This window comes from Anguilla rostrata, chromosome 8, assembly GCF_018555375.3.
Source record: "Anguilla rostrata isolate EN2019 chromosome 8, ASM1855537v3, whole genome shotgun sequence".
NCBI classification, from domain to species: Eukaryota; Metazoa; Chordata; class Actinopteri; order Anguilliformes; family Anguillidae; genus Anguilla; species Anguilla rostrata.
In genome coordinates, this window is record NC_057940.1 from 29,321,909 (window position 1) to 29,346,210 (window position 24,302).

At 42.2% G+C, this 24,302-nt stretch overlaps 1 protein-coding gene across 3 annotated transcripts; it reads left to right on the forward strand.

Annotated features, from left to right (window-relative positions):
* Positions 1 to 1,709: 1,709 nt before the first annotated feature.
* On the forward strand, positions 1,710 to 24,006 carry hpcal4 (hippocalcin like 4). Of its 3 annotated transcripts, none has more exons than XM_064347602.1 (4): positions 1,710 to 1,918; positions 17,491 to 17,671; positions 18,186 to 18,401; positions 18,770 to 24,006. In XM_064347602.1, exons 2-4 carry the CDS (start codon positions 17,510 to 17,512, stop codon positions 18,965 to 18,967), a joined length of 576 nt encoding a protein of 191 aa, XP_064203672.1. In that variant the 5' UTR covers positions 1,710 to 1,918; positions 17,491 to 17,509; the 3' UTR covers positions 18,968 to 24,006. The 3 variants fall into 3 exon arrangements, with proteins under 3 accessions (XP_064203672.1, XP_064203671.1, XP_064203673.1); XM_064347601.1 differs by lacking the exon at positions 1,710 to 1,918 and adding an exon at positions 8,353 to 8,603; XM_064347603.1 differs by lacking the exon at positions 1,710 to 1,918 and adding an exon at positions 12,825 to 13,502.
* Positions 24,007 to 24,302: the final 296 nt, after the last annotated feature.

A 24,302-nucleotide genomic window follows, 5' to 3' on the forward strand; every position in this document is an offset into this window, starting at 1 on the left:
TTTGGACGCCATTTCAAGCCAGCAAAAAAAAAAAAGAAAAAAAAAGGCAAGAATCCATCATCTCTGTGCTGGATGCAGAACCCCACAGGGACACCCAGGAGTTTTGAAGCTTGGTAATCAATTCCCCGAATCCCCGGCTTACTGCTGAGGGAGGGCCTGAAGGATTTGACTGCGAGTGCACAGGTTGTTGAGCTCAAGCTCATGTAAACACTGTTACATTTCAGCCAGACCAAGCCCTGCCTCAACATAACCATGTGACTGAGCATAAATTCACTTGCATTGCCCCTTTAATGCCATCTTGAAGTGGCCTGGATATACTGTATATGGTTACATTTATGAAAGTTCCTGTTATACTACCTGCCTAAAGTCCAGCTAGAGCTCAAGCTCCACCCCCCCCCAATTGGAATAGTCCTTCCAATTGGTCAGGACCTACTAAGCCATTTTCCTGTGGGGTGAAGTTTGACATCTCTCATTCTGTCTGTCTGTATCTGAAGCTTATTAGGGAAGAAAAGGCAAAGACATCCATCCGAGGTCCGAACATCTGGCTTGCCATTGCTGGCTGCCACCACCAGAGTGTGTGCTGAATTCACATGAAGCAGATGTCAGGGTCAGCTAGGCCACTTCTTGAAATGAAGTAGAAACGGCTGTTAATAATGACAGAAGGTGTGTGCAGGGAATGAGGCAGGTAGAAAAAAAACTAGGATATTAATTATTGCTTTTATTAGTCACCAAGTCACAAAGCAACAGTGCATGCATCCACAGTTAGGCCTATACCTTTAAATGGGACCCTATGAACAGGATCAGGAGGTAAACAGAATGAGACCGGGAAACTTTCCTTTCAGAGACAGAAATATTGTGTATATAGCAGTGCGCTATCCCTCCATGTAAAGATTTTGAATTTGGGACCAGTTGAAACAATCACCCTAATTTGTATCTGAAAATAACTATTTTCTACCTGAACCTACTACTACTACTACTACTAATAATAATAATAATGCATGAGATGGGTAAAAGCAAGCTCTCTCTCTCAAGTTCCCCAGACAGCCTTTTGTTCCTGGAAGGGAACTATCAATTCACAAAGCTTCTCTTACATACGTTAGATGATGAGACACATCTAAGTCATGGAAAATTGTTCCATACCAATATAACCCATGGTGCAATTTTACTAGATATGATGTCTTCATCTGAACTAAAAAATCACACACACAGGTACAGAGTAATACAACTTGGACCAGAGCTGAAATGTCACATATTCTCTGATATGGATTTTACTCCATATTGTATTCAATATTGTGTGTTTTTATATTCACTTGAGACTGGCCAAACTCAACTAATTGTCATTTCCATAAGCACTTAATAGCTCTTGAATAAATATTTACAGGTGTGTGTATGGGTGTGTCGACGTGTTGCCAACTTTTTTTCTGCTGATAGCATCAACGCAGGCACGTATAAAGAACCCTACAGCACCATTCATGAACGCTACATCTAGCTTTTACGAACGGAACAGAGCCCCCCCCTCCCCGTTGGCATGCCAGCATTTACGTCGTTGGTAGGAAACTGGCGACACTCAATTAGATATGCAGCGCTAGGAGATGCTTTCAGACAGACAGCTCAGGGTATCGAATTAAGATGAAAAAAACTTGCATATCGTTGTCTCTAGCCAATCAGCAGCAACATTAGGCGGTCCTTACGCATAGTGTCTGTCGTTGGCAAGGGAAACGCAAGCAGTCCATTCACTTTTAGAAAACAGGAAAGAAGGAGAAATCGGTGCCTCGGTGGGTTTGCAAAGTGCAGTCGGGGTATCGTTTTAAATAAAATAAATATCCAAAATAAATACAATTTCTTTTCGGTCACTGTAAGAGGATACTCGTGTCTCAAATATATCAAGCAAAAGGAATTAACATTTGATTCTTTCTGGGTAAGTGGTTTGTTTTGTTTTTGTTTTATTGGATGTGATTATTACACTAACATAAAATATTATTAATGTATTGATTGTGTTCATGCATGTGTAATTTAAAATGACAGTGAATAAGAATACATTTGTATTTATTAGGGAAAAAGCGAAGGGGAAAGGGGAAAACTGAGTGTCAGAAAATTTTATTTAGCAATATTTTTCATATATTATGTGTGCTTGCAATTTTATTCAGTATTGTGACAGGAAAAATACGAACAACCCGCCCTCATGTTCCGGACAAAAATGTTAAGTGAGATTGAACTGCTTAAGGATGCGCGCAGTGCACAGGTGGTTCTGATGCACTCATCTGTCGGGAGCATATTGCGTGGGATCAGTCCATGTGCTGGTATGTCAACATGTATGCTTGCGTGACTTAAATGCGTATGATCACACACGTGTAGAGCAGTGGTGCGTCAAAGACCAGCGGTGCGTCAAATGCAAAGCAAAAAGCGCAAATTGAATAGTTACTCCTGGGATTTATGGGCTTCAGTGTTGAAGGCATGCTATTCGGTATCTTTTGAAACAAAACTAAACGAACGAACGAATTTTGAACATTAAGAACTACAGTCAGTGCTAATAGGCTACTTCCATCGTAGTTCTGTGCAGTTCTGGCTCACTGTTTAGGGAAAAATCAGAAAGTATGACACAACTGATAATGGAGACCTTCAGAAAGCGGCTGAGTGAATTTAGACTCAGAGGTGAATACGCAGCGTTTGTGATCAGCCGGTGGCTCAGTCCCTGGGAAAGACTGTTTTGTGTCTGCTCGCGCTGTATGTGCGTGCGTGCGCTCCAGTACTTGTGCGTTTGTGTATATATGTGGGCCGTTTTCATGGTAGGGATTGGGTTTGTGTCGGTAGGAGGGAGTGAGGTTGAGTGTAGTTCAAATTGTGCATCTGTCGGGTGATAGGACTGACAGGTCACGCCGACTTGTGGACGCTTTTTCTTACCTTTGTCAGATGTTTATATTGTTATTATGTTACTACATTCGGAGCACCACCGTTTTGTAGGCTACTCTTGAAATACCACAGGTTTGATGGTACTGTAGAACTGCTTCAACTCCATGTGAGTGAAGATGAAGGCAAAGTTTATTTGTTAGCTGTTGTACTGAGAGGGGTGGTGGAACTGTCTGATGCAGGCGTGTAGAGTGTTTCGGGGAGTACAATGGGATGTCAGTTTGCATTGTACTTCCCAGCTCTGTCTACACGTGCTTATGGCTTTATATGTGGCTGAACATCACCTCCTCTTCTCAACATCTGTGATCACCTGTCCATCACAGCAGATGCGTCTGTGCAGTTAGGAGGGAGGGGCGGAGGGGCGGAGGTCTCTGAATGAAGGGTTGCTAATTTCTGCGTCAGAAGATCTGTAATCAGAGCCTTCACGCTGCCTCTTTGGAATATTCCACTGATTCCAATTTCCAGTCCTGTATTCCATTGCAGGTATAATGTTAGCCACAGCGGACATCAAATACGCACAAAAACTCTTCTGAAATGTTCCTGTTGACCTACTGCACAGCTTGCTTTTGGAACTGAACATGTACAAACACACTTATATTCTTGATTTGCTGTGATGAAATGTCGTTGGAATTTTGCAAGTACAAAGATGATATGCATTATAAAAAATATTACCAACTCTAATTCATATGATCCAATTCCAAAAAAACACTAGATGCTAGACGTTTTGTGGTTTTCCTTTTTGCCAGCCTTCCTGCAGGCAAATACGTCACTGCTCCTATGCTGGTCAGAAAAATTGATTTTTGTGTGGGGGATGGGTGCATGTGGCGACAAACGCAAAGTTTGACCTTTTAAAACATGCTTAATGAATGCAAAGCACAGGAATATAGTTCAATTTTTAGTCAAATCAATCTAAAATGACTTGAAAAAGTGCTTCTGGTTTCACAAATTGTAACTTAAAAGGCACTTATTATTTTTATTATTTAGAAGTGACGCTTTCCATATTATGATTTTTATTTTTTTGGCAGATCTTTTATTTGTCGAGTTTCTGCTTTGTTTCTTTGATATTAAGAAGGGTGGCTTTTTATTGCACATGATAGTGAAAGGAGACAATCACAGCAGGAGATGCTGTCAAATGCATTTAGTGACTGTATTTATCCGATAGAGCCTGGGGACAGGTTGGACGGCAGGAGTGGATTGTTCCATATAACACATAACTCACAACACGCATGAAGTGGATTGTTCCATTTAGCTAACACGTAACTCACAACACGCATGAAGTAGATTGTTCCATATAACATAACTCACAACACGCATGAAGTGGATTGTTCCATATAACACATGACACACAACACGCATGAAGTGGATTGTTCCATATAACACATGACACACAACACGCATGAAGTGGATTGTTCCATATAACACATGACACACAACACGCATGAAGTGGATTGTTCCATATAACACACAACACACATGAAGTGGATTGTTCCATATAACACATGACACACGACACGCAAGATGTGGATTCCACCAGCAGATATTTTGGACGCTGAGACATGTTCTGCCACACTCTTCTGTGTGTTCAGAGCTGTGAAAAAAACATACACAAGTTAAGCATGTTATCCATAATTAATTTACACTGCATATCCCAGCAACTGGGGTTACTGTACAATACATACACTTTTGGACTTTGATGCACTTGATGATCTTGTTTATATTGCACATTGGGCCAAACATTTGGTCATTCTAAACAAAAAGAGTATACAATTAATCCTACATTATATTTCTGAGTGTTAATATTAGTAATGAAAGTGAAAATGAATGCAGGTCTTGTTGTACTTTGTATAGTTTCATGCAGTGCTTTGGGTTATGGATTATTCACAAATGAAATGAATTGAAATAAACATCCCTTGTTTATACAGGGCAGCATTCTTTATTGAGGGAGCTGATGCCTTGGCACACAGCGGCTGCTTCAGCGTTTCACCCTCATATTCGACACTAACACTCTCCCTTTCTGCATATCTTAAGCTCTGCATAATCATGCTACCTGTAGCCTATGCCATTCAGGGAAGATCAATGCTACACATGCCCTGTAATTTAACGGATACACTAAATCTTGAGTAAGTGTATTGGTAATTGAGGGGAGGGGGTTTATGAATGAAATGCCTCTGTTTCACTCACACGTCAGATCAGATTAATGTCCCGCAAATCAAAACCCAGATGGATCAGCTATGACAAACACAGACCAATCAGCAGTTTCATACAGGGTGCAGACGCTTGGGTGGCTGGCGGTTATCAGCATTTCTGCGTTCTGAAGGAGCAGAAGGGGTGCTGGCGGTCCAGGGTTTAGAATGAGCTATTCATGGTAGGGCTGACAGAATTCAAATCGGGGCCTGAAAATAAATGAAAATGAGGTCCTGAAATATTAATGGGTTCAAATGCGCCCGTCGTCCTCCTTATCGGTCGTGACATTGGGATATCTGTTCCGCGGTTCGGGCGTTCCTCCCTCGCCAGCCTGTGCCCCCCTCGCGCTCCGTTTCCCGCGGGAGCAGGAGCCCGCGGGCACCGCACGCCGAGCCGGTAGGGGAGTCTGTGCGAGCGCCCCTGCGATTCAGGAAAGGGCCGAGCGAAGCGTCTCCCCGCAGACCCGGCGAGGCGAAGCGGAACGGGCTTGGGCGCGCGCACGCTCTCGGAGCGCGGCGTGGACCCGAATCGAAGCGTCCGCGGCAGGGCCGACCGCGCAGGCCCCCTGTCGCTCTGAACCGGGCGGCGGGACTACGCTAGCGTGCGCGCGTCTCATTGGAGGACGCACGGGTCCCAGGCCTCTGGAAATAGGCGGGGCCCCGCGGATCGATGCGTCTTGCCGTTTCGCCGGCGGCGAGAGGGTTGCGTGCATCAAAGGACGCTGGTTCGCCTGCCGTTCGTTTGCAGAGGGTGCTGTTCAGAAGTGAAAGCCATTCTACACAACTGAGATCCAACGTGTTTCACGTGACTAAAATGGTCTTATCCGGAAAAGGCACAGGATGAATGAGAGGAGGGTTACGTCTGAAGAAGGCTTTCTCTTTCATGCGGGGCTTCTCCGGAGAGTGCTGTGGTGCAGGGTGGAGCGCTGAAGGACTTGGGAAATCATTTGAATTCTGCAATTCACAATGTAATCATTTGGCAGATGCTTTTAGTGAGAACCACCTGCAAAAGTGCTCTTAACATAGGAAGCAAACGGCTCTAGAGCTACGAACAGTCTTGGATGCAATCATTTAAGTGCTACCATCTAGGTGCTTGCCTTAAGACTGGCAATAATGCATGAGGAAAATGATTATTTTTTCTTGTTTTCTTTTTGTTTCCCTAACTGAGTAGAGGGTTTGCAGAGTGGAGGCCTATGTAGGCCTATCTGACCACTCACAGGATGAAAATCATGGGCATCCTTGAGAAAGAGAAGGAGGGGGTTTGATTAATCAGTAAAAGCAAGAAGTCACCAAAGAAAAAAGACACAAGAAGAAGCACATTAATATGGAGTAAATTCCACCTGATTGTGGGTTTTTACTTGGTGTCATTTGATGTTAGCTTATCAAGGCTGAAAATCACAACTTATTTCCGTTAATGTTTAGTTTTCTAATGTTAACCACTGGCCTTTCTCTTTTTGCTTTTTTTGGCATTTACTATGTATTATTTTCCAGTATGAACCACACATGTCAGTGAACATTGACATAGGTTGCCTTTGTTTTGATTTTTCTCACCCAAGGAGGAAGCTTTTAGCAGTTCATCATGATTCACTCTGAGTTAAAAAAAACAAAAAAAAAAACAGTGTCACACCTCTACGGCTGCACCTTAGAGACTGCACACACTGCTGCTGCGTGGTGATTGGTTGTGCTACAGTCTTGCCACCAATGTTTAAAGAGACTCTGATGACTGTTTCCTCATCAGCGTCCCAGTGTTCCTTTTGTGAATTCTGAGCACGCTCACAGAGATGCATATTGAAATTTATGACATGCTTTTCAGAATGATTTGAAATGAGTTTGGCCATTTCCCTAATGCCGAATAGAGAGACTGCACACATAGCCAAACAGAGTGACATGGCCCCGTGGATTGTATTTATGTGTTATGTTATGTTGTATTTCTTTTAACCGTAGATATATGCCTTAACTGGTCTTGTGATGCATCCCGTGGGACATTACAGTAGGTGTGGGTGAAGGAATTTGCCTGCTGTGGGAGGGGCAGCAGTTTGTGATGCAGTCATTCAAAGTGCACTCAAAACCCAGAGGTTGAGGCCCCATTTGCTGCACTTGGGGAACTCAAAAACCTGCAGAGCTCAAACTCAGGTCCCCTATTAATTGTGCTCAACGCAGAGTTCACATTACAACAAGCAGGTGTTCCTGGTGTGGCATTTATTAACCTTCTTTCACCTCTGTTGTGTTGACGATGCATTGATTTTACTCCTGTAATAGAACTGGGCAGTGTGTTTGTGTGTGAAAGGGCACTTTCACACCAGGCTCTTTGATCTTTTGATCCCTACATACAAAGCTGTAAGTAAAACCTGTGATAGTGAGATAACTGGCACCTGGATGGAAATTAAAATAATTGCACCAGGACCCGTGTGGAGACTTGGACACTCCCTTGTTAAGTTGTTTCCCAAAGGACAATGTCTACTACGGGCAGATAGAGCACTTTTTCACAGTGTGTATTGTGTAGGGTATGTCTGTTCTTTGTAACATAGTTGTACATTTTCTTTTTTCTGAAGGAGATTGGCATGCTAGCTAAGCACAATTGTAATCATTCTATGAAAAACCAATCCATTCCACATGTGGCAGCAAACCAGTCCATTTGTGGATGAGTTCAAATTTGACTGCGAATTTAAGTTGAAAAGTAAAGCTTGTTTTTTAAGTGTGCCAGGGTATGAATCATTTCAAGACAGTTTAAAGACTCAGGTCAGTTACATTGAGACAAAGATAAATTAATTATTTAGTAGAATTATGAAATATTTCTCTTTGAAAAATCTTTTCATTGCAGTGTATACACCACTCCATTATTGAGGTCATTTAGTGTTGGATTATTTCAATTTGCTTTCAACCACTAGGGCTTTTAATGGATGGTGGAATTTTACTGTTATAACTCAATGAGATGCAGCCTGTTCACAAATCACAGAACATAAAGAAAAACAACAAGAGGAATACGCAGATTCAATCAACTGAAATAGAATTCAGCCTTAGACCCAAACTGGCCCCCCCCTCCCCCCCCCAGCACTACTCCCACCCCTACCTTTGAGCCTGAAGTATTTTTAAAATGTGTGTATTGTGTGTGTAAGGATAAACAGGAAGTGCTCTTTATTAGAAGGTCTTAGTCTCCAGTCTCCACGTAACTGCCTTGTTGGGTAACACAACGAAAGTGCAGCAAGTGCAGCTTCCGTTGTCAGTTATTTCTTTGTACATCAGACGGCTGAGTGCCCGGGACCTTCGTCTCGAGCTGGGAGCTGACGGAGGAGGAGATCTGCATTGCTATAGAAACGCTGCTTGATACGGTTCAAAGACTTTAATTTAAAATGATGCAGCTGGGCCTGGTGAAGGAGAGGCAGACCAATGGCGTTGGAAATTAGAGAAGAGTGTGCATGTATGTGTGTGCCTGTGTGTGTGTGTGTGTGAAAGAGAGAGAGAGAAAGAGAGAGAGGACTCTAGTAGAGACAGTATGGTTGCCAATCAAGACGTGTGAGTAAATATTTAAGCACGGTTAACTTCCACAATATTGTGGCTTGAATATTGAATTGAGTTTCAGTTTTTAAAATACTGTTCTTCTGAAACATCAAATGATGACTGCCATACATTGCTTTTTCTAGCAATGTGTTCAGGTTTCGGTGATAAGATATAGCAAGATAAAAAGCAAACTTCTAAAATTAGCATTTTGTAAGAGTACCTTTCTGATACCTTTCCAGAAAAGATGTTGAGGTAAAAATGCTGATTATATATACTTGGTTGGTCTGTATACCTTAAGGAAAGCATAGCTTCTTCTATGGCTACCAGCACTGCAAAAGCAATGGATTTAGTGACTTAGCTGATACTGTAGAATGTGTCATGTTTCCAGCAAACTATAGTGTGTTGCCATCATGTTGGAGGTGAATGCCTAGGAGAATGCCTTGGGGAAGGCACTGCTGGGACCAAAACATGGCTACTGACTGTCTTGCCTTATTGTTTTCTTGGAGTGCAGGAGAGCTTGTAACTGTCTGCATTTTGTTATTGATATTTCTGGCTGATTAAATTTTACTGTATATCTGATGGGTTTAATAAAAACAATACGTTTCTTTGGATAAAGTGAAGGAAGTCAGTTAACTATTTGTGCAGAAATCCAGAATCAACAATGGACTTTGTGAAATGCAAATCTGTCAAAACAAGGCTGCCTGGTAGTCATTAGTTAAGTTAATCCAAATATGACCACTCGATCTAATTCAAAATATACACTGAATTCTCCTTTGAATGTATTTTTCTTAGATTAGCTGACATTTACTTTAAAGTACCTGCACTTTGGTTAAAGTACTTGCACTTGAACTTACAATATTGCTTGAAGCGAGTGTTACTTTTGCAAAGGGTGCAATGGAGTGGGAAGCTATCAATGACCGAGCGCATGTGTGATGCAGTTGTCCAAGGTTGTCGTTTTCATTGTTATTTGCTGGTCTCGTAGACAAGGGCCTGTTCTGTCTGTTTCCCTGACAACCAATTATGCAGGGGCACTTTCTAAATGATAAATAAAGCTCACTCTTCATGTGCCACGTTTTCCGCCCCAAAGAGGCTGGAACTCGTTTTTTCTAATGTCCACCATCTCTGCAGAGAAGCCATGTCTCTCCATATCTTTTCTGTACGTTGGTCTACATGACCTATAAGCATGGTTGGGTGTGGGTCCATCGGCGTCTGACCAGTATGGAATATTTACACAACTGGGAGTGCCAATCACTATATCAATATAAATGCATTTCCCCTCACATGTTAGTCATGCTATAAGGCCTGGGAATTTACTGACCGCCCCCACTAGCGTCTTTTTCCAAGACTGTTAGCGTAACATCCCTCTGGTACATGCAGCAGGACCTGCTTCCTCATACTGCAGACATGTATAGCCACTTTAGCTATTGACCAGAACAGTGTGACGGGCTGCCTCTAAAAGGACTCCTTTCACAGTTATGCAACATAGTGGGAAGCAGTAAGTCTGACTCGGACTGTGACTCCTGTGGCTACTGTTTAAATGGATAGAATCCAAGCTATGTTATTCTGCCTGGATGCTGACATTGGTTGAACTAATTAATATAGTAATACACAGTGAGCTCCATAATGTTTGGGTAAAACAAATAGTTTTTCTTGATTTGGTGCTGTACTCCACAATTTTAGATTTGTTATCAGAAAATTCACATGTGGTTCAAGTGCACATTCTCAGCTTTTATTTTTGGGGAGTTTTTACACACCGTGTAGAAATTGCTGCACTTTTATACATAGCAACCCCCCCCCCCCCCACCTCCTTTGGGACATATTAATGTTATGTAAATGAAAGTAGACATGCTTAGTACTTTGTCATATCTCCATTGCATGCAATGACTACTTGAAGTGTGTAACCATAGACATCACCAGGTACTGAGTATCTTCTCTGGTGATGCTCTGCCAGGCCTGTACTGCAGCCATCTTCCGCTCCTGCTTGTTTCTGGGGATAGTTGCCTTAAGTTTTCTCTTCCACATATGAAACACATGTTCAGTTGCTTTCAGTTCAGGTGAATTACTCAGCCAGTCAAGAATTTTCCTGTTTTTGCCTTTGAAAAAATCATTTGTTGCTTTGGCAGCATGTCTGGGATCATTTTACATGCTGTAGGATGAAGCACCGTCCAATGAGTTTGGAGGGATTTGCTTAAAATTAAGCTGATAAGATGCTTATGTACAGAATTCATTCTGCTGCTGCTATCAGCAGCTGCAACATCATCAGTGAAGACATGTGAGCCAGTACTTGTGGCAGCCATACATGCCCAAACCATAACACCCCACCACATTTCACAGTTTGGATCTTGGGCCTCCACAGTTTGCTCTTGCCATCAGTGTGATACAAGTGAATCTTGGTCTCATCTGTCCACAAGACATTTTTCTGGAACTATGCAGGCTCATTTACACTTCTTAGAAAACTGTACCGTGGCCATCCTGTTTTTGTGGCCAACTAGTGTTATGTAGCTTGCAGAGTAGCCTCTGTAGTTCTGTTCTTAAAATATTCTGCTGACATTAGTCACTGACAGGTCCAACCCTGCCTCCTGAAGAGTGGACAGATGTTTGGTGGTTTTTCTTCATTATGGTGAGAATTATTCGGTCATCAACTGTAGAGGTCTTCCTTGGGCTCACAGGCCCTTTTACGATGTCTGAGCTCAACAGGGCTCTATTTGTTCTTGATGACGTTTCAAACTGTTGATTTGAGTGAGGCTAAGGTTTGGTGTATGTCTTTTTCTGTCTTCTCAACCTCATAATTGCTTCCTTGACTTTCACTGGCACAACTCTGGTCCTCATGTTGACAAATGACAATAGCAGACTCTAAAGGCAATCAAAAGTCTGGAATCAGAACTAGAATCTCTTATACCTGCTCTGTTATACCTGTATTAAGGAAGCAACTGGACACAGAAACCTGGCTGATCAGAAACACTTTGAAGTCATTAGTTCCAAACATTATGGTTGACAATTTCTTAACATTTATCTTTGTTTCAGTGCTTTGTCCTTTTTCACAAGCAGCCAGTCTTTATATAGGCTGAAATTCTCAAAAAAGAAATGACCAAGAGTGTCAAGAGTGTTTCATCGAAGGCATCAAAGAGGACCAGTACAAGTTGAAGTAAAAGATATAACAGGCAATGGGTGGAAAAGGATGAAAATTTGAAAGACATCCCATTATTTTGGTTGTGTACTCTAGCACTTTTGAGTGTGTGTGTGTGTGTGCACACGTGTCTGTCTGTCTGTCCCTCATATGTGATAATTGTGTTTACAGGAGTAGAAAAACTTATAGCGTACAGCAGAGAATAACTGATCACTTTTGCAGCACTAATCCGGAACACAGTCATGAAAATGTAACTTCCTTAAAAAGCTTATGGTTGTTTAGGGACTCTGAATGGAATTTTTTGCTTAATTCATTCTCACAGCCTTAGGACAACATGGGATTTTACACAATTGTGACATGGCTTTGTTGACGGCTTTGTTGATTGAACATGTCACCAGTAATGCTAATTTTCAGCACCGGTTTTACACATGATCAAGCCATAACAGTGAATCAGTGTTGTCACAGTTTGAGATTATGAGGCGCTGCTTGATTTGCACTGTCAAAATTTGTGACTTTGCTCTGTGAAGCAGCTCCTGACAAAACAAACGAACAAACAAACAAACAAAAATAACAGAAAGGAAGGATACAGGGGTCTTCAGCCAAGGGAGCCTGGTCTTGGTTGCTAAGCCTCTGACCTGGTGTCACTCAGTTTTCCTCCTGCTGGTGATTTGCACTACACGGGCGATGGCGGCTGTTGCAGAAGTGGACTCCGCACCAGCCGCAGATAGCCATCAGCGCTGAGAACGGAAATTGTGAAATGATGGCTTCCATCTTCTCCACAGAGCTGTTTTCCCATTTAAATCTCATAGCAAGCGAGACATAGTCCTAAGGGAAAAGGGGCTTGCCCATCAATAAACACAGACCTGTTTATCAATAAGGGGTGAAGTATTCTGCCTCTCTTTCTTTCAGCTACAGTGCAGGGACGTTAATTGAGGGGATTTCCAAAAGGCGATTATTTTGCAAGTACAAATATTGCGAGATCCAAAGATTGGTTTTCCATTATGCCCCCCCGCCCCCACCCCCACCCCCCCGGTGACTGGCATTGATTCATTTGTTCGTGAGACGCTCGGGAATCGTGAGTTAATCGCATTTTGTGGAGGCACATCTCCGGGCTGGGCGATTCGCAGGGAAAGTTCAATTTTCTGCGACGTTTCCTCCCCTGACAGGCTGATAGAATTGGCCCACCCTGGTCCCCAGAGCGATGCCCTGCTGGCAGTATTGGGCTTTTGTCGGGAGGGGGGTTATGGGAGCCTTTTCTCTGTATTGGTGGATTGCCTTTTAGACTTCTTCCTCCATGAGCAGTTTGTTTCTCCAGGCTTCTGAGGTCCCTGTGCTGTTTCTGAAAGCACAAACTTGCTGAATCTGAAGAGAGATGTCCATGTTTACCCTCCTGTGATCTTAGAATGCTCATATCCCACTGAAGCATAAAAAATCATTAACAGACCACTAGAATGGAGCGATGGTAGGGATCTGAGGACTGGGGTCCTGGTTGACTGTACCCACTTGAGCCCCTCAGATGTTTATCATCTTTTACCCTTTCCTTCACCATGGTTGCAGTGACTATATTTGTTGCGATGTGCATAAAATCAAGATATTAACTTCTGCATGATGCAAAGAAACTCGAGAGTACTTTAGAGAAAGTTTGATTGTTTTCCATTCTGAAATAGTCTTTCAGAGCCAACGCAAGAGCCTTGTTCACCTGTCATCAACCTGTCAGCACATAACCTTTCTCAGCTCTCTTTGTGGCCTCAATGCTCCCAGAGGTCAGGGAGGAAGAAATATTCTGGGTAAGTGTGATATCATCCAAAATTAACGACAGGCGAATGCAGCTAGCTTTTGACAGGTGGACAGCTATAACGCATTTCTTTGATGAAAAGGACAATTTCAGCAGACCATGCGAGGATAGTCCTGTCAGCATTATTTAGTTTTCTTGCAGAGCAGTTCATTCCAGTACAATGCTGTTTTGCCTGTGTTTATTCGGCTCATCTTTCATTCCTCTCCATCTGCCTGTGTGCTTTAATGCGATAACATTAAGTGCATGACTGCTCCATTTGGATATTGTGTTTTAGGCAAGCAGGAGTGCAGAGTAAGCCAACACTGACCTGCAGTAATAATTCCTGCTGTGCAATTTTGATTAATTGACTTACTGATGTGAATGGTGAACTAAAAAAACGGCATGATTCAGCACAATTAAGTCTTTTATAGAGTCATACTTTTATAGAAAGATGCATTTGTATTGTTGCATGTATCATACAACATGGTATCTTTTCTCTAGGTGTGAGACCTATGGATGCTTGGGCCACCTGTTGAACTTTCTGAAATATAACCTAGTCCTACTCTATGTTTGAATTGAAATTGGTTGGTTTTTTCCGAGTGCAAAGCAAATCATGGGGGGAAATGAATCATTTTGTGTAATTTTTTTTTCAAACCCCTGTTTTGGCCCAAACTGGAGTGTGTTATATTTCTCCAGTATAAGGAGATAGCAGATCTGCTGACAGATAGCTCACAGAACGTTCTCACCAGCGATGTCTTGTGAACCCTGTAGTGGGTGGTGTTATGTGCTGTCAAACCAGACAAGACTTTGGTCTCTTTTTCAAATGTTCTAAGTTATGAGGCGCTGATAACACGTAGCCACCCACATTTTGGGATTCATTAATTTTTGGGATTCTACCACTCTACCAGTATGAAGTAGAAAAGAGCATGTGATGTTCCGCTACAGAAGAGAGGGAGGACGACAGTGGAGAATGTGTTGAGGCATGTGGGTCGGGGGGTTGTGACATGGTGTGAACGTAACACAGAGCAGCACAGTTTGTTGTCTCTGCTGTAGAACGGTAACTGCAGGGCAAGGGGAGCACGGCATGGCAGGTACAGAATGTTTTCTCTTTCTTGACTTTGGCCGAATGTGAACAGGCAGGCTCTGTAAACTCCCGGAAGGTGATTCCACCCGGTGTCTCGCTGAGTGTGATTCTACATTCTTTTTGACAAATTTTCACATGAAATTGCGTTTCTGCCGCTCGGTGCCGCCCGCTGCCCGCCGGTGGCCCGGCCGGCCCCCGGCGAGCTCTCCACATTGGCCCCGACGGCGCTGTGCTCTTCTGGGATGTGGCATCCTGTCGGGGAGAGCGTGCCGCAGTCGGCCCCATGGCGACCGCGCGGCTCAGCGCGCAGCGGGGTCCGGGAGAGGCCGCCGCGGCGAGCGTGTCGGAGCATGTCACAGGCGAGCCGCGGTGTGGCAGAGAAGCAGTGCGGTGCCATCTTACCGAGGAAACACCACAGCTGGCCTCCAGGGTTCACAGAGTCAGGCTTCGTAGGGGTCGGAAGTGACCACATTTGCTGCATGAACACTACATACTTACACACTCGCTCTGTGCGATAAATGCTGCCAAACAATGATCTGTAGAAACAATGGAACAGTTGACACTGAAAGCCAAACCAAGATATTCAACCCAAAAACATAGAGGGATACAGCAGGCATCGGTGAGGGAAACATGCTGATGGTGCATTCCCGGCTGGGTGGTTAGGCTTTGCAATGCTTACTTGCTTCCATCTGCAAAGGATCTGAATAGCAGCTGACAGACCAGCTGACCGCTGTTTTACTTACGCACGAAACTTACGCATGAGTTTGGAGGCCGAAATAAAGGAGAAATTACCCTTGGCTTGTCAAGTCAGTGAGGAGAGACAAGGAAATCTCTCAGAGTCTAATTATAGAACAGTCTCATTAGATGGAACTAGTTACCTTTACAATGTCCCTGCATAGTAATATATTAAGAACACCTTTTGAACTCAGAAATTGTCACAGTTCATTGGTGACCAGCCCGGGGGTATCCTCTCGCATCACAACCTTTGAATGGCAGTCAAACACACGAGAGACGGGCTAAAATCTCAATATATTACCAAAGGCTTCCATCCCACAACCCTGCCCATCTACAGCTGCCTGTCTTAACCTGCCAGGAGCCCAGTCTCATTCACACAGTGCCCGTGGCAGTGCTCCTGGAGGGGTTGCTGTGATGTCACAGCTCTTTGTGAGTTGGACACCGGGAGGCCTCTTCTGTTTTTGGTTAAAACCCAAGACTGGGGTCTCAGTGGAGAACTGCTGAGACTGATGACCTCACTGTTTTACTGTGAATTTTCCTTCATGACTATTTTTACAAGGAAGCATATCAAACATGCTTATGGAGGACAGGAAGGGAACTTCAGAAAGGGTCCAGCCAGGAACAGGATAACCAGTGAGAAATATGCGTCTTGTTCTGTCATCCATTTGAAATCCTTCACCTTCCTGGAGCAAGACTGCCCACAAACCAGTTTGCAGCGAGAAAGGGAGATATGTGAGGAGGAGTTATTTAAAGATGACCTCATAATGAAAATATGACCTTCTGTCAGAAAAGAAAAAAGGAGGTACAATTAATATAGCTAGGTATTAAAAATGAATGTGGTCCAATCTGGGCCACCCCTGCAGCAATTCTCGCCTTCTTTGGTCGAGTTTTCAGACCTGTTAAATATTTCATCCTTTTTAATAGGCGGAGAGCATCAATAAATTAATCAAGCGACATTGATTTAGTACTTCCCCTTATTAGTTCCTGTTTCTCTCGACCCCAGAGAAAGTCCATTTCCAAAGCACATTCCTCTTCCTCTTTCACTCTAATTTCAAATTAAGCCCCTACTCATAAAACACTAATGAGTAGAGACTTTATTGGGAAAAAAATCCTGAAAAAATACCATTAATTACAAAAGATAAATTTGCTAATATAAATTACTCAGATTTTGTATTTGTCATTGGAATGGAGAGCATTCACCTCAGAATGCTTTATCACCACGGCAAAAAAATGAAATAGAATAAAATTAATCAATGAATTGCAGTGCAGAATTTCAATTAGAGGACTGTATGTCATCTGCATCATTTGCTTAGCAGATAACCCCACATAGGTGACCACTCACTGTGTACGTAGCTTTCAATCTGACACGATCCCTCGATCCAGCTCTGTGCTCACTGGAGCTTTGTTGAAAATGCTTTTCTCAAGACGGTGGCCCCCCTGGGGATCCAGCCCCCACACGCGGCACCTCAGCCGCTAGGCTACGCTGTCATCCCGATTACAGTTACACTCGGTGCTCCACAGCCTCTTTCACAGCACTGCAGCTCAGGCCACTGGGAACCAGTCTGGACTGTCAGTTCAGGTCAGAGACTCTCTGCTGAAGTGCATAGTTTTTTACCGCACTCTGCGGTCCTTGGGGAAAGAGAACCTTTTCAACAGCCAGGCACCTTTGTGTTGGCTTCACGGTGGCACGCTCCTATCTGGTAGAATACAGCGTTGTCCCACAAGCTCCACTTTTACCTTCCAAGAATAAAGCAGTGCAATTAAAAGCCATTTCCCAAGACTGTTAAGTCTGTGATTGGCTGATTTGTTGCATGTTAGCTTTTGCCCTTTTGCTGTTCGCTCTTTGCAGTGCTTGGCCCTGCTTGTGGTGGTGTGCCACAAAAATTGTTCAGTAATGTCAATTAAACTGTGCAGTTGAGAAAGTCTTGAGAAAATCACCATAGTTGAGTGTGTCTGTCATCTATAGCGTAGCAGTGTTTTTCTTGTTTCTGTTCTGATTATTAGGTTCGCTGGAATTGTACAGTTACAAGGGACCTCTAGTGGGTCCAGCGACTCACTTTTGGTGGAAGGTAAAGAAAAGCAAATAAAAAAGGAATAAAATGCAGGTATAATGACACTGCTTCCTTTGGTCAACCCAAACCCTAACCCTTACCCTAATCCTGCATTTTCCCACCATTTTCAGTTGCCAAGAGCGAAGAGCGATGGGGAAACACAACAGCAAGCTCGCCCCCGAGGTCCTGGACGACCTGACCAAGAGCACGGAGTTCAACGAAGCCGAGCTGAAGCAGTGGTACAAGGGCTTCCTGAAGGACTGCCCCACGGGCATCCTCAACCTGGAGGAGTTCCAGCAGCTGTACGTCAAGGTGAGCAGCCCTGGAAGAAGCCCCGATGAGAAGCACACGGGCTGTTTGACTCGTACGTAGTTCGTACGGCTCAGCGGCGGTGCTACGGAAAAAAAACCGCTCAAACGCGTTCTTGTGTTTCGGAGAAAATCAAATTTCACAGTATCGCAGAGGGGGTAGTCAGGCACTCAGCTTTCTCTTCAGTCTCAGAGCAAGAGGGCGGGAGCCAGCCTATCCAATTCACTGAAACCCTAACAACGAATCAAATTAGCCCATTGGGTGACATTGTAGAAGGTCGAATAATACCTCTAGCAAGTCCATACATTAACCCGGGGTGACCGACAAACTGATTGCAAATGAATTCAATGGATAAAGTCGTCTGCTTGCTCAGCACTCCCTCAGAACTACCTGATGGGAACCTGCTGTTTGATTACTCGTGTTTTCGAAAGCTTCAGTCTTTTGACAAATTAGCGCATCACAGCCTGCCTGTAGTGTGAGCCCTGTGGGCTATCGGCTCTGTCTTTCTTTCTCCCAGTTCTTCCCGTACGGCGACGCCTCCAAGTTTGCTCAGCACGCCTTCCGGACGTTCGACAAGAACGGGGACGGCACCATCGACTTCCGGGAGTTCATCTGCGCCCTGTCCATCACCTCCCGCGGGAGCTTCGAGCAGAAGCTCAACTGGGCCTTCAACATGTACGACCTGGACGGTGACGGGAAGATCACGCGCATGGAGATGCTGGAGATCATCGAGGTGAGGGTAGCGCTCCGTGTGTGTGTGGAAATGGGTGTGTGTGTGTGTGTGTGCGCGTGCTTGCACGTGTGTGGGGGGTGAATGTGTTTATATTTGTTTATTTGAGGTTTTAAAATAATTTTTGAGACATACTCTGTGCAAATCATACTAACAGTGGAATACAATATAATAATAATAATAATAATAATAATAATAATAATAAATAAATGAATAAATAAATCTTAGTGAGTCAGAGTACAGCACTTTTTGATGCAATTTGATGATAACCTGTTGGGCTGTATAAAAACTGCAGATCTGACATAGGACGGTCTACCTCTGGACAGACTCACCCCTCTCCTCTCACCCCCACCTCCTCTGTGTTCCCCCAGGCAATCTACAAGATGGTGGGCACGGTGATTATGATGCGAATGAATGAGGATGGCCTGACCCCTCAGCAGCGTGTGGACAAGATCTTCAGCAAGATGGACAAAGACCACAACGACGAGATCACACTGGAGGAGTTCAAGGAAGCAGCCAAGAGCGATCCCTCCATCGTCCTGCTACTCCAGTGCGACATGCAGAAGTAGGGGTGCGAGGAACGGGTGGGGTGGGGGGTGGAGGTGAGGGAGAGGAAACTCCCTAGGAAGGAGAAATGGAGGGAGGGAAAAGAGATGGGAGAGATGGAGATAGAAATAGAGGGAGGAGAGTGGACAACAGGAAAGGGGAAATATAGAGGGAAAGAGAGAGAGAAGGGGAGAGGAAGATGTGTGTGTGTTGGGGGGTGGGGGGTGGGTGGAGGTGTATTGGGGGTTGGAGGGGTCTTTTAACATGGTACCTTTAATCTAGCTGTCAGGTTGTGAATAGAGCTAAATCTGCAGGGTTTTAACTGTCTGGGCTAGACACCAAGTCTGACCACATTATAAAACCTATTTTGAGCTTATGAATTATTTAAAGAGGGCATCATTTTCCCAGGACACACGGCTCCTGTCAAATGCGCTTACATTTGAATTATCAGGTCCCCTTTTGTATACAGTATTTAGACATTTGTGTAAATGAATCTGCTTCAAATTCATACGCCACAATCTTTTGCTGCCATATCCAATTGCAGTCAACATTAAGGTGACAGTTGTCCTCAAAATTCATCAAGAATAGTTTCAAAGACAAGAAAAATGAAATAGAATTAATGAAAATGTGAGCATTTTATTCAGTATAAAAAATCTGATTGGCTGCTGTAAAATTTGTCCTTTTTTCTGATGAGCAATTCTTCTTTTTCTCTTGCTATTTGTTTTCTTTGCTTACTGGTCCAAGCCCCTGACAAATGTCAGACCAGCCTCTCGCTTCAGCAATCTGACAGCTAGTGGAAAAACATCAGTGCTAACTTTTCCTGAACAAAAATCAATTTGCGAGAGGAATAGATAAAAATAACCGTGAATGATTTTTGTGATCTCGGAATTTCCGAATGGTGTCCCACTGTGAATGCTAATATTCTCAATCCAAGCGCGCACACACACACACGCGTGCGCACACACGCACATGCGCAAACACACTCTCTCTCTCTTACATACACACTATGAAATACTTTGTTATCATGCAATAAGAGCAGGAAAACAAATTGCAATACAAATGGAAAAATAATAATCCTGTAGTTGGCTGAAGTTCAAAAGATAAATATGAAAGAAGCTTTAGATACCGCAAGGCATGTAGGCTATACTGCAAGCATAATAGTGAAGGATGTATGCAAAAAGCAGTTTAAAAACAGAACCAGATTCCCCCATTAAAAGCGGGAACTGCATTTACAAATGAAGAGGTTGCCCTTTGTCAGAATATTCCTTCACTTGTCGGAGAAAACAAAACAGCAGTTACACTTTACTAAAGTAAAAATGTACATGGTAATAACAGTAAATATGAATATATGTAAATGTTACACGTAATTCACATTGTTTTCATAGAGCTGCAGAGCTGTAATAGTCTGCGTATGGACATGTATAAATACACAGCCGTGAGCTGCGTGCGTGTGTGTGCTCGTGCACTGTCAGGTGAACTGAAATGTCATTAAGGGTCTTGTTATAATTGCTTGAGATTCAAGTGTACAAATCACATACTGCTATACAAAGTGCTGAAGAACAACAACTCTCGTAGCTTTTGCGGTCTCCCGTGCGGTGCGATGTGTATATCAAACCGTTTCCATTACGGGTTGTGTCGTCGCGTTGGTTTTCGATGTCGTTTTACTTCTCATTTTTCCAGTCAAAGATGTCCTGTTGGCATTCTTCTCCTGAGGCTTTTAGTATTTATGATTGCAATGGATTTCAACATCACGCTGCATCTTTTTACTCAGTCGGTTGTCAACTGAATACTTTTAAGGAATAGCTTTGATGTCTAAGCTAATTAAACACATTTTCTTTTTTTCTGAAATGTAAATGGGGCATTTTAGGTTCGATTAGGAATTTAACGCCTTATAGCTCACCTGCACAGAGATCAAGAGTAAATTCAGTTCTGTATCGCTTCACTACTGATTGAGCTTGATGTTGTACTACCACCTAGTGGCAGAAAGCAGTAACTGGCTTTGTTCTACCTCCCATGCCAGCTGTCATCTGTTTCCATTGAAATGGAGGGCAAACCAGACTAGCTCCAGAACGGAGCAAAGAATATATTTATAGGAAATCCCTACCTACCCACTCTCTTTTTTTGAGAAAATGCTTTTAAGATGGTTTCTTGATCATTTGAAGCAAGTAACACTTGAAATTATCTAGCAAGACATTGCACAACAAAGAGAGCAGTGTTTGTGCTAGTGTTTACTTTCAGGAACTGTGCTGATCTCAGTGATTTATGTTGACAGACACACTCATACAGTACTCTGTGGTGCACACCACAGATATCTACATGATTTATACAGCTATGTACTTGGTTGATGTTTAGTGATTGCTAACCAGCATGCTAATAATAATAATAATAATCAGAACCATCAGCATCATCATTTGTAGAGAACTTTCAATTCAAAGAAGCAAGTACCCTCAAGTGCTTTACAGTGGAATAACAAAGAACACAAACATTTACATCAGAAATATATAATTCTTAAAAATACACCCAAAATCACATGTTGCTAATAATATATAAGAACAGATTGCATTATTAAGTCTCTGTATATATGAAACACTTCCAGAGATAGCCAAAGGGAAGGTATTTTCACGGGCAATGTGTCTGTAGAGGCAACAACTACTTTGACTTGGTCTGTACAAATCTCAGTTCAAGACACAATGCTGACACGGGTCAAATGGTCAAAGTAATTCAAACATTATATTTACATTATTTGTTTGCTTAAACTGAACAATTACTATTGACATTCAGATTAAGTACCTTACTCAAGGGTCTAACTGCTGTGTCTCACCTGGGGTTTGAACATGCAGCCACCCCCAGCCCTTGCATGGCCCTGTTGAAAGTAAGGGGATGGGTACTCAGAAAACTACTACTGCTGCTGAATTCACATTAGAACTGCAGTGTTGCTAGAAATATAGTGCTTGTGTGAATCATTATCACGGCATCAAAAACTAACACAATTTCATGTGAAGCTGGGAGGAAAAACAGAAAATCTATCTATCTATCTATCTATCTATCTATCTATCTATCTTATATTACTATCTATCGTATATTACATATACTTGTATTATATACAGTACAGGCCAAAATGATTAGGCCACATGTGGTAAAAAAAACAAAAAACACTTTAGGTATGGAATAATTCGGTATGGATTTTACCTTACAGGCCAGAGATTTAAAAGAAAACTTAAGATAGATATCTTTGTATGTTATTGTGGGTAGAAATAGAATAAAAATATTTGTACATTGGTCCGCTATTCAACAAATGCACCTAAATTTACTGAATTCTTCACTATCAAAGGTTTAAAAAAAATAAATAAACCACAGGTGGCCTAATACTTTTTGCCTGTACTATATACAGTATATATATATATTTATATATTATTTTTTTACCATCTCCCAATTTTTCATGTACTATTGTGTACCACCATATTCTGTAGCTATTAGTCATATTGATCGTGTGTGTGTGTGTATGTGTGTGTTTCTTAGATATTATGTTTCTAAGAACCTATTAAGAATGAAAATAGAAGGGATTTTCTGCAAAATTAAAAGATGATACTTGAAAGACGACACTTGGCAACTATTATGAACAAAACTCTTTTCATCAAAGATGCATGCTGTTCTAAAGCTGTTAGTTGAAAAAGCAGATCATTTCTAAATGTAGGCTACATGCTGGTATGACAACATTATTGATATGCTTCAGGGTTTGAAGTGTGAGGATTTACTTTCTGAAAATGGTTTCATGATTCCTTTGTGTGAAACGGTCACAAGCAATACTGTTTCACACAAAGGGAAATGTGTAGAATACACTACATACTATAATCTATTTAAATATTAATATAACAGATATAAACTGAGCATCAAGTTGTCCAAACATAGATGTTTGGCTTAGGCAACCTTTTTTTTCAATCAATTTTATCACTTAAATGTAAAAATACAGCAGGATCTCAAACTGTCAATAAACACTTTCCCTTGTGTGCAGGTCCCACTTTTTCAACTGAAAAATAGACCCATCTCCCTCATTTCTTTCACCCTGTGGTGGACAAACAAGGCTGCAAATGTCTTAGAAAATCAATAGAAGAAGATTCGACCTTGGTCTACACCTCTGGGACCAACAGGTCTCCCCTTAGTAAATTCAGTCTAATGCATTTTCTGTGTGTTTTCCGTGGCCCCCACACATTACAGAGGGTAGGTGTGTCCGCTTCTAGCCTGTATCCGCTGACAGAATAACTGGGCCAGGGTTTGGAAGAGCTGGGTATAGACAAAATGGTGGCTACAGCATTCTTGGTCGTTGGTACCATGAGTCCGGCTTAGCATAAATTGAACAATTTATAATGAAGATCAATGTGCCAAAGACGTTATGTTATGGAGGGTTTAAATTGCCACAATAAACTTCTCCCAACAGAAAGGAAATGTTTATTAGATATGATAAAACAGGAAATCCCAAATAAGAAACATCGATATACTGTATGTTAAAATATTCAGTATATAATACTAAACCTATTATACAGTATAAGCAATCACATGCATATATGACAGGATATATGTTATGCTGTATATTTTACAGTATATCCTATAATATGTGCATAATATCACATATGAAAATGGGGATTAATACATGTACTTTACATAAGTACAACATATGCTGTATATTTTAACATTCATAGCATATTCAATACATTTTATTTAATTATTGTAATATATATTACAGAACCTTTTCAAGAGTGTACTATTGGTGGCAAAGGGAACTGTCTACCCCCTGAAAAATCAATATATATAATTCTATATATGAATTCTATATATAATTATTAATCACTAATAATTAAAGTAAAAGGAGAGAAAACATTTGTGCTCAAAGTTTGTGCAATATGATCCTGTTTTGCATTGTTTATGTGCTGTGAATGTCTATTTTTATGACTTACAAGGATAACTACTTATAGTTCATTCGTTCAATATTGTACGGCTCTTAGAACAAAGAGATGTGTAATTATTTTTAATACATAGAGAATAAAACACATGGATGTCCATCAAATGAGCTGGAGTTGTTTCTTATTTCTCTTTCACTGAAGTGGCATCACATGGTACATTTTGAGACTTTGTGTACCCAAGATGCATACAAGTCCTGTAGACCCACAAGACCCATATGAACATCAACACTCGAATAAACACTGAATATTTTGCTTTACACTTGCAGTCGTGACTCGCGAATCACTGGCGAGAGGATGAGCAATCTTGTTGCCATGGAAATGGGACTGGACATGGACCAGGGCAGACAGATTCTAGTGTCATATGAATAAGGGCGACAGATTCCACCGATGAAGACAATCC

Bases quoted from the DNA above. Each gene is read 5' to 3' on its own strand.
- hpcal4 (XM_064347601.1), top strand. From the start codon at position 8,584: ATGGTTGCCAATCAAGACGT. The intron at 8,604-17,490 runs GTGAGTAAATAT...CACCATTTTCAG, and splicing joins ATGGTTGCCAATCAAGACGT to TTGCCAAGAGCGAAGAGCGA. The intron at 18,402-18,769 runs GTGAGGGTAGCG...GTGTTCCCCCAG, and splicing joins AGATGCTGGAGATCATCGAG to GCAATCTACAAGATGGTGGG.